Source organism: Ovis aries, chromosome Y, assembly GCF_016772045.2.
Source record: "Ovis aries strain OAR_USU_Benz2616 breed Rambouillet chromosome Y, ARS-UI_Ramb_v3.0, whole genome shotgun sequence".
NCBI classification, from domain to species: Eukaryota; Metazoa; Chordata; class Mammalia; order Artiodactyla; family Bovidae; genus Ovis; species Ovis aries.
In genome coordinates, this window is record NC_082741.1 from 21,993,333 (window position 1) to 22,004,658 (window position 11,326).

The 11,326-nt window shown below is 41.2% G+C and overlaps 1 protein-coding gene across 1 annotated transcript; it reads left to right on the forward strand.

Annotated features, from left to right (window-relative positions):
* Positions 1-5,538: 5,538 nt before the first annotated feature.
* LOC132659036 (zinc finger protein 280B-like) lies at positions 5,539-7,110 on the forward strand (the record flags this gene model as incomplete). Its single annotated transcript, XM_060408537.1, has 1 exon — positions 5,539-7,110. A coding segment is annotated over one exon (1,572 nt), but the record flags the coding sequence as incomplete, so codon positions are not given.
* Positions 7,111-11,326: the final 4,216 nt, after the last annotated feature.

Here is an 11,326-nt window from a genome sequence, read left to right on the forward strand (position 1 = left end):
GGGACCCCACAAGCCAAACAGCATGGCCAAATGAATGAATGAATCCAGTGGTACATTCAGAGAAAATATCCTGTGATTTAACATGTTGACGTGAGATTGCTTTCTCATTTCTGTACCCTTAAGGGCTTTTCTTCATTAAGTAAGTCAGCTCCACTGGATGGGGGTGAGGCACCATCTGAGTTCATTTCATGCGAGTAAACAAGATCATAGGAAGCTCTATGGCCAGCCACTTGTGCCTACAGCTGTGTTGTATACTTATCTTGCTGGTACAGCTTTGACTTCACAGCATGTTTTGTTTTGGTCACAACATGTGGCTTCATAGGACATTAGTTCCCCAGCCAGGGATCGAACACAGGATCCTGGCAGTGAGAGGGCTGAGTCCTAACCAAACCACTGGGCTGCTAGGCAACTCCTGTGTTTCGGTGCTTTGGATTGGGTGAGTGTGTGTGTGTGTCTGTGTGTGTGTGTGTTTTGATTTTTGCTATATTTATAGGAGAACTGTTCTGTGTGTAAGTATGATGTGAATGGTATTAAAACTTGAACTGTTTGTGTTGTACCTATGATCTCAAAATGGAATAGTTTGAAAGAACTTACCACTTGTTATCTCTTGGCCTAGGATCTCTCCTGAGGTAGTTAGTAGTCAAGCTTTTGTCTGGCTTGGCAACCTCTGAAGACTTAGCTTGTGGAATCTAAGCTCTCTCACTTGTCTGTACTCTTGAAGCCTCAGTTCCTCCTTCTGTGGGCCTCTCCAAGGGGCTTCTCTTGTGGAGGCTGCTGTCTTTTCTCAGAATGAGTGATTCAGGAAAGCGCTTGCACCCATGATAAAGTGCAGAGTCTTTTTTGAGATGTTACACATCTGCACTTGTGTATTTGCTTAGTCTCACAGGTCTACCCTGTGATAGATTGAGAGAGAACTACACAGGGGTGGGAATATTAGGAGATTGAATTCACTTGAAGGCTGGTTACCATACCCATTAATCCACTATGCCAGCCTTTTTTTTATATGATCTCAGCTCTGTCAATGTAAGCAAATTATTTGGCTTGTGTACCCTTCTTGTGTGCTGCTACTGCTGCTAAGCCACTTCAGTCGTGTCCGACTCTGCAGTCTCATGGACAGCCACACACAAGGCTCTCCCTTATCTGGGATTCTCCAGGCAAGAACGCTGGAGTGGGTTGCCATTTCCTTCTCCAGTGCATGAGAGTGAAGTCGCTCAGTCGTGTCCGACCCTTCGAAACCACATGGACTGCGGCCTACCAGGCTCCTCCGTCTGTGGGATATTCCAGGCAAGAGTACTGGTTTGGGTTTCCATTGCCTTCTCCAGCTTGTGTGCTCTCTGGCCTGATGTACTCAATTTTGATCTACTCAGTTCTAGACCTACTCATTTCTTGAAGTTCTAGCAAGTCTCCTCTTTGCCCTGGATTAAGGTTTCTGTTTCTCTGGATGGTTCCCATCAGCAAACTGACTGAGTATAATGTGACCTGTCGTTACAAATCCATCTTTTGGTGACACATCCTGCTTCTGCTGCTTTTATTTCATATTTGCTTGTTACAGACCTCTGCAGAGTTGTTCCTAGACTTTGTTATCTCGAGTTCTCTCATTTTCCTATAAAGCCACTCTTGTCAAGGCCACAGGTGAATTTCAAATATTCAAATGTCTGCCTGCAAGGTAGGAGACCTGGCATCAATTCCTGGGTGGGGAAGATCGCCTTGAGAAGGAAATGGTAATCCACTCCAGCACTCTTGCCTGGAAAACCCATGAATGGAGGAGCCTGGTAGGCTACAGTCCATGGGATTGCAAAGAGTCGGAAATGTCTATTCAAATTCTTTTCCTGGTTGTTAAATGCTTTTCTGTTTTTAATTGTTGTAGAAAACATCTAACTTAAATTTTTACCATTTTAACCATTTTTGCATGCTAAGTATTTTGCACACTTTCATCAGCCTTTTGGAGAAAGAAATGGCAACCCACTGCAAATCTGATGGAGAAGAGAACGTGGTGAACTTTAGTCCATGGGGATGCAAAGTTGGGCACAACTGAGTGACTAAGACATATACACACACATAGTCACAGTGTTGATTTGTTGTTGTTGTCATTGTTTTAGCTGTGTTGTGCAGCTTGAATGACAGTTCCCAGGCCCCTGATAGGACACTGTGGAGTCCTAACCTCTGAACTACCAGGGAATTCCTTATCACATTGTTATGAAGCAGATCTCTACACCTTTACAGCTTGCAAAATTGAAACTCTGTACCCATCACTTGTCCCATTAAACAAACAGCAACTCCTCTTTTCTTGCCCGTTGACCTAGACCATGGACTCCATCATTCTTTTTTGTTTCCTTTCTATTGCTTGACTGTGTTAGCTATTTCATGCAAGTAGAAACTTACAGTATTTGTCTTTTTGTACGACTGGCTTATTGCATTTGGCTTGATGTCTGAAATGATCATGCATGCTGTAGCATGTGACAGAATTTTCTCTATATGGCTAAATAATATTTCATTGTGTGTATATATCACATTTGATGGACATTTCGATGCTTCCACCTCTTAGTTGTTGTGCTTCGTGCTGCTGTGAGCACGGCTCTGCAGATATCCCAAGACCCCATGTTAAATTCTTTTGAATTTATATCCTGAAGTGGAATTGCTGAATCATGTGTCAGCCCTAGTTCTTTAATTTTTCGAGGAGCCTTTAAACTGTTTTCGGTAGCAGTTGCACCATTTTAAAATCTATCCGTAACACACAAGGATCCAGTTTCTGTACGTGCTTGCCAACAGTTGCCCTTTCCTTTCCTTCATATGTAAACACACACATATGCACACACAATTTCTTTCATACCCTTTTCCATGATTGTTTATCTCAAATTATGAATATAGTTCCTTGTGCTATACAGTACGCTCTTGTTTGTCTATTGTATATATTATGCTTTGCATCTGCTAATCACCAGCTCCCAATCTGTGCCTGCCGTACCTTTCCCTCTTGGGAATCACATAGTCTGCTCTCTATGTCTGTGAGTCTGTTTCTCTTTCATAGATCAGCTTATTTGTGGCATATTTTAGAGTCCATGTAAGTGATACCATACGATAATTGTCTTTCTCTCTCTTTTTTTTAATTTTTATTTTTACTATGTTTTATTTTACAACACTGTGTTGGTTTTGCCATACATTGACATGAATCCGCCACAGGTGTACATGAGTTCCCAATCCTCACCCCCCTCCCACCGCCCACCCCATATCATCTCTCTGGATCATCCCTGTGCACCAGCGCCAAGCATCCTGTATCCTGCATCGAACATAGACTGGAGACTATCTTACATGATAGTGTACATATTTCAGTGCCATTCTCCCATATTATCCCACCCTCTCCCGCTCCCTCAGAGTCCAAAAATCTGTTCTATACATCTGTGTCTCTTCTGCTGTCTCTCATACAGGGTTATCATTACCATCTTTCTAAATTCCATATATATGTGTTAGTATACTGTGTTGGTGTTTTTTTTCTGGCTCACTTCACTGTGTATAATCGGCTCCAGTTTCATCCATCTCATTAGAATTGATTCCTATAAAGTCTGCAAGCAATAATGCTGGAGAGGGTGTGGAGAAAAGGGAACCCTCTTACACTGTTGGTGGGAATGCAGTCTAGTACAGCCACTATGGAGAACACTGTTTATAATAGCCAGGACATGGAACAACCTAGATGTCCATCAACAGATAAATGGATCAGAAAGCTGTGGTACATATACCCAGTGGAGTATTACTCAGCCATTCAAAACAATATATTGTCTTTCTCTTTCTGACTTCCTAAGTATTCTTTTGAATGCTAGTGTAGATTCAAGTATTTACTTAACAACATTTGTTGCTACTGTATAAAATGTGGTTGACTTTTAAAATATTTGTCTTCTATTCTGCAAGCTTTATATTAATTCTAATACTTGTGTTTCTTCAACATTTTCTATACTAAATTATCTTATGTCTAATATACTTTGACTTCTTCCTTTCCATTCTGAAGGCTGTTTTTTTGTTTTTTATTGTTTTTTGTTTTTTCGTTTTTTTTTTTTTTTTTGAAACTACAGCAACAATTCTCTTCTGTTACCTGATTGCTCTGGTTATACAACTGCCAGTATAATGTTGAGCCAAAGTGTGTAATAGACTTCCTTGTGTTGTTCCCAGTCTTAGAGGGAAAGCTTTCAGTTTTTCATTCTTAAGTATGATGTTAGCTGTGGGTCATTTTACAGGTGCCCTTTGATTGAGAAAATTCTCTTCTGTTCTTAATTATTAAGTGTTCTTTTAACCCCGGTTATGAAAAGGTGCTAGATTCAGGGAAATGCCTTTTCTTCAGGCAGATGTGTTATTTGTTTTATTGTTTTAAAATGGCATAATGTTGATTGACTTTCCTATAATGAACCAACTTTGCATACCTCCCTAAATCGCATGTGATCATAGTGTACAGTCTTTTTTATATGCTGTTGGATTTTGTTTGCCAGTATTTTGTTGAGGACTCTTTCACCTGTATCCATAAGGGATATCAGGTGTGTGTGTGTTTGTGTGTGTGTGTGTGTGTGTGTGTGTGTGTGTGTGTGTGATGTCTCTGTCTGATATTGGTATGAGAGAAAGACTGGCATCATTTTGCCTAATATGTGGGGAAGAGACGTGTGGCATAAAGATGAAGCATTGTTGGATTGAAGTTTAGCCAGGATTAGAGGGAGAAATTTAGGATATATCTGTGTGGAATTGGGGTGAGATTATCAGAGAGCTCATTCTCAGTTTCCTAGGCCTGAATTAAGTGCTTGACATTGAATTATGCTGTTTGTTAACTAGGAATATATAGATTATACTTTGAATTTGCTACCTATTTTGTTTGTTAACATTTATGAAATTAGAATTTATGGATCAGTTGTAATGTGCATTTAAGATCCATTTTCTTCCATTTTTACTACAAAACAAGATGCCATTGAATAGCTGATGCCTTTTAAAAAAGCTGTTAACCTTAAGTCTAAGAAATAAGCATGTTTGTCTTTAAGATACAGAAACACATTTAAAACTTACAAATTTGCCCAAGAAGAGGCAACTGGTGTGTGGTTAAGTTAGAATTCCAACTTAATCTCCTATGACTCCAAAGTCCATGCTTCGAAACGCTGTAGAACAATGCTTTTGTAAAAATACTCTCCTTTACATTTGATTTCACGTAATGATCAGTGTGGTGTTTTGTTTTTTTTTCCCCCTCTTTATTTTTTTAAGTAGAAGAGGTTAAAGTGAACATGCGACAAAGCTATGATTCTAGATCCATGGAGACTTGTAGGCGTAGTTTTTTCAGCTGTCATTGAGTCTGGTTGACGCTCAGTGTCTTTGTCTGTAAGATAAGGGTGTGTATAAGTACTCTAGAGTTTTGGAGATAATCAAATAGCCCATTTTTCTGTACTTAACTAATCTGTAGTATGTTTACACTTAGGTGGCAGTTTGTATAAAGGAAGCACTGGGACTTGTGACCACACCCTCTAAGAATAAGAAAGTATTAAAAATATGGAACTCCCACGTATGTTACGTGAAGAAGAACAAGAGCCAGAAGTACGGAAAAGGGAGGGAGAGACCAAAGAAGTAGATGATGATGATGATGAAGTGATCTTGGTTGGAGTGGAACATGGAAATGAAGATGCTGACGTGATCTTTGTTGGGATGAGCTCAGCTTCAAAACCAGTCGTTTCAAACATACTGAACAGAGATACCCCAGGTTCTTATTCAAGGAGAAAAAGGTGTGGTCACTTCAGGAGAGGTAACGCTCACAGATTACAGCCTGTTAGTCATGTGACTCCTACATCAGAAGCAAAGACTGTCTTGCCAGTGTCTGACTCTGACTCAAGATCAACAGGTAGTCCTATTATTATTGAACCTCCGTCTCAAGCTGATTATAAAAATCTTTCACCACAAATAGTGCCTGATGGCTTTTCGAAGGAGTTATGTTCTTCTTTGATTACCTTCACAAGGTCATTGCAGCATCCAGTAGAAACAGCAGTTTCTGCAGGAGATATGAATAAAAGTCCTCATGTATCAAAGCGAGTTTCCCCTTGTGAAACAAATCGCAGAAATCCCAGAAGGCCTAAACTCAGTGATGGCATTGTCGGGGAACATTCTTTAGGTTTCTCCCCGTCACTTTTTTTTCATACAGAGACCACTCAGCAAAGCACACCAGACCGTGTCCATACCTCACTAAGCCATGTTCAGAATGGAGAACCTTGTCCAACACCTTTTCCAAAGGACAGTGTTCATTGCAAGCCTGTAAGACCTTTAGGGGAAAGTGGACAGACAAAAACTGATTTTCCAAGTTTGGCAAGTCCAAACAAAATTGGTGATCCCACAGAAGGAAATCTGATTGTGTTATTTCGTGACTTCTACTATGGCGAGCATGGAGGAGTTGGGCAGCCAGAAGAGAAGACCCACACCGCGTTTAAATGCCTCAGCTGCTTGAAAGTTCTAAAAAATGTCAAGTTTATGAATCACATGAAGCACCATTTGGAACTTGAGAGGCAGAGAGGTGACAGCTGGAATACCCACACCACCTGCCAGCACTGCCTCCGCCAGTTTCCTACTCCCTTCCAGCTGCAGTGTCACATTGAAAGTGTCCACACGGCCCAGGAGCCCTCCGCAGTCTGTCACATCTGTGAGTTGTCCTTTGAGACAGATCAGGTTCTCTTAGAGCACATGAAAGACAATCATAAGCCTGGTGAAATGCCCTACGTATGCCAGGTTTGCAGTTACAGATCATCATTTTTTGCAGATGTGGATGCACATTTCAGAGCATACCATGGTAACACCAAGAATTTACTTTGCCCGTTTTGTCTCAAAATTTTTCAAACTGCAACAGCATACAGACGTCATCATCGAGGGCACTGGGAAAAGAGTTTTCACCAGTGTTCCAAATGTCGGCTACAGTTTTTAACTTCCAAAGAGGAGAGGGAGCACAAGACCCAGTGTCATCAAATGTTTAAGAAGCCTAAGCAGCTAGAAGGATTGTCTCCTGAAACAAAAATTGTTATTCAAGTATCACTGGAACCCCTTCAGCCAGGATTGGTGGAAGTTGCATCCGTTACTGTGAACACATCTGATTTTGAATCATCACCCCCCAAATCTAAAAGGAGGAGGCCAAAAAAAGAAAAATAATAGTTAATTCTGCCTTCAGTAAGTCTGAAGCAAGTATTTCAGTCAAAGTTAAAAATCCCATTAAAAACAAAAAGATCAACTTATAGCATTATTCAATAATATCAAATATAGGGAAACCGATGGGTAATTTATGTGATTTTGTTTTAAATAGAGGAAGTACAGTTTTGTTTGATCTTCATATTGAGCTGCTATTTAAAAATCTATGATCTGTTTTTCGTGTAATTGTCTTAACATGTAAAAAGGATGTGTGCATGTGTGTGTGAGAGAGAGAGAATGAGAGAAGTGGAGAAAGGAAAAGTAAGAACCTATTTTGGTATTTGATGTTACTTGTAAGTTCGAAAGCTCTCCTATACATATAATCTGTAGAGTGTTTTAGCAACGTAATTTTGAAGTGTTTTCATGCCTTGCAGATCTCAGTATCAGCTATATAGCCAGATTTGAATGTCACTTTCTGAAGTGCCTCTTGGGCTGATCTAAGATAACCTGGCTCTGAAAGCGTGCAGTGGAGGTTGATGGAGAAGCTACGATGTGAGTTTGGACCAGACACGGGTTTTAATCAGTGAAGAGCTGTGCCTTCGTGTCCCAGCTGAGGAAGAGGCATACATTCACTGCAGGCACAGAGCCAAGGGAGAAGGAACACTGTCTCAGAGTGCTTTTACCTAGCCCAGGGACATCTCCAGGAAGCCAGCCGTTAAAATGCCTGTGTTTGGTGAGAGACCCTGGCAAGCATGAAGCAGGCCCTGTGTAGCACTGACTGCAGTTGGAGAAGCAGAGATCGTTAATGAGACCTGGTGCCTGTGGACCTCCTGTTGAGTGATCAAAAGGGGAATTTGATTCATTCTGTCCCCTTTCCCATTTGGCTGGCCTGTAGTCACAGTGAGGTCGGCATATCTGTGTCAGACACAGTAGCAAAGCAAGTTACAATTCCCAAAGGAAAAAGAGCCTTGACGTCCACTTTGATTTGCGCTGGACCCATAGTTGTAGCTGAAAAGGATCAAACAGAGGAAATCTGTTCAGCTTTTGAATTGGGCTAAATTGAGTTCTCTTACCCTTAAGCTACAGTGGAGTTGTCCAAGAATCGTAAATATAGTGGATAAAAATAGTCCAGGGTGATTAAAGCCTTTTTGGAACTCTTGCTTCCATTTTCCAGTTACATGTGTCTTACCCGAGTTGACCATGTGAAGATTTCGGTTCTGTATCTTATCTTGCCTTGGACACAAATGTAGTGCAGTTAACAGCTAATTCTTTGCGTGTGTAATTTCCCATTGTATCAAACTGATTGAGTTTCCGTCTTTCTTGACACAGTCTGATGTGCAAGAATTGTCTCATGTATTTCAGTAATTATCAGGTCATAGAGTTATCCTTCCTCTAATCTATCCAACCATCTAATCTGTGATTATACTTGTGGAAACCTTCTTTCTTGCGGTCTCCAAGGGCTCTTTCACAGACCTGTGGGGTACCCTCTAAGTATCGGTTCCTGAACATCAGCACACTTGGCTGCCTCTGTAGGTTCTTGGAGTTGAGTCTCCTCCTGGAGGTGAATGTCACCCCTTCTCCACTTCTGGCACGGATACCTAGCAATCTCTGTGCACCATTCCAGGAAGCTGGGATCCTGTCTGTAGACCTATGCCAGGAGCAACTCTCCGTTTCCTCTTCCTTTCTCCTCCTCTTTGTCTCTCGCCACTCTCCCCAGGCCTCAGTTTCTTTAAGTCCTCTAAGCTTTCACAAAATGCTGGAAAGAGATCATCACCAAGCGGTTAGCATCCTTCTCAGAACTGAAGAGGAAGGACTACAGATGATGAAGCTGTAGTGAATCTGTTGTCTCCATTTTAGGTAATTTCGTGAGTGTAAATTCAAATTCAAATAAATTGTGTTTATTTACTCAGAGCCTGATTGATTTATTTGCACTTTGAATTCTTTACTAGGCCTTTCTCGTTAGTTTATTTGGGCCAAAGCACTTTGCTAAGTGTCAGCTGAAACCACTTTTAGTTGTGTAAAGAGTGTGTGTGTGTTCTGGTCTCAGGTGAAAACTCTCTGTATAAATAAATATGCAGACTATTGCATTTGTATCTCCTTTCCTCGATTTCTATAGTAAAAAATACGAAATGTTTTAGTTACGTGCTTTTATTGTTGCTTAGTATTATCAACACTGTTGCTGTTAGTTGCTGTGAAGTATGCTCCTAAGGACTACAAGTTGTATTTATTGCCAAATTAAAAGGTTCCCACAATATGGTCCCTGACTGCTTCCTCTCTTCCATTCTCTGTCTTCTACTCTACTTTTTTCCCCACTAATGTACTCTTTTTGACAACACTGGCCTTGGTTTTCCCCCATCAAATTCCATTTCTTCCCGATCCCAAGACTGCAAGTGCTGTTCTTCTGGAAATGCTCTTCCCGCAGGCCTGCATGGCTTGCTACCTCCCTTGTTTGAGCTTCACCAATGCTGTTCAAATAACACAATCAAATCTCCAACCCCCTCCCTTTCCTCCTCCTCCTTAAAGGCACTTGAAGTCTCTATCCTCTTCTTCCCTCTCCAGCCTAAATTTCCTAACTTTTCACAAAAAAAGAAAAAGAAAAAAGGAAAAAAGAAGAGATAATAACATCAGGGCTTTGCTTCTTAGAATTAACATGAGTCAGTTTCTGTGCCTGCAAATCAAAGATAGTTAATAGTGAGTTGAGTTCTTTCAGGAGCTTCCTCTGTTTTTCTTTTGATACCTCTATATTTTGTTCACACAATGACACTTTGTTTTCTTTACAAATATATTGAAGATGTGTCAAGATTACTATTTTGTTACTGCCCTTTGTGAATTCCCTTGTCTGCCTTGCTTGTTCTTTCAGGGAAAATTTATTATTTTATTAATGTCATCTTAAAAGACTGGAAACTTCCCAAATCAGCAAGTTTTGTCCCCTGTTTTAATAATCTTTATCTTAAACATTAAAAAAAAAAATTCCCTTCATGTTTTACTACAGGCAGCAAGAAGAAACCAGGAGGCACTTTTGGCTGTTTGGATGGAAATCCTCTTAGATAACTCAATTAAGTACAGTTTGTTCTCCCAGCTCATTAGGTGCATTTTCTACTTTTCATAATACTGCAGATGTAGTCGACTTTCGTCTTCACAATCCCCAGACTCTTTCCTCCTGCCTCTCCTTTCTGCCAAGCATCCTAGGTGCACGACTGTGATTCTACTTAGAACGTGTTTTCTTAGTGAGCAAACGGGGAGCGATTCCCTGGCTTCAGTGCTTCTGCTGGCCAGAGACTCTGTACCGTTCCCTAAGAACTTCATGGTTTCGCTATCCAACTTCTATCACCTGGCTAGGTCAGTTGCAGTAGTTCATACTCACAAGTGAACTAGCAGGGATTACTACACGCACATGTGCAGAAACATACATGTGTACACAGTAACATCGCTGAGGGGAAACCTGTCCATATGCAGAAGTAAAGCTTTCCTTTCCAGGAACTTGAATTTTGGTAGACACTCAAATTTCTGCACGCACATGTGCACAAACATGCACGTGTACTCAGTAACATCCCTGGGAGGAAACTTGTCCATATGCAGAAGTACAAGCTTTCTTTTCCAGGGACATTAGTTTTGGTAAGCACTCAAATTTCTATGTGCACATGTGCACAAATATATGCATGCACACAGTAAGATCGCTGAGAGCAAACTTGTCCATATTCCAAAGTACAAGTTTTCTTTTCCAGGAACATGAATGTTGGTAAGCATCCACATTTCTGTCCTTGTTTTTTCACTTGCTCATCGATTATGTCATGTTACACTTCTAACTCTGTGCCTTATCCTCAAAGGTTCCAAAACCTTGGCATTTGCTATTGATAGGGACTGGCCTGCAGAGCAGCAGGCAGCATTGGAAGTTCTTGCCATGAACAGCTGTATAACATGTGCCTGCCTTCTGCATTCTCCCATCACCTTGGACAGCTTCACAGTACCAGTCACGTTGGCCTGATCCATTGACTGTGCATTCCTTCAGGGGACCAGAAAACAAGGACCTCTGAGCTCAGCTGACTTGAAGAACTGCTTTCTCGGTGTGCACCTGTCTAGGTCATTCCGTGTCAATGTTGTGCCCCTCTTGGTAGCCTACCACCCGTTACAGCCCCCAGCATTCTGAATGAGGCCCCCTGTTCTTCCTATCTGTGGAGCGTACTGTGTGCACCATCTACCTGTGCCC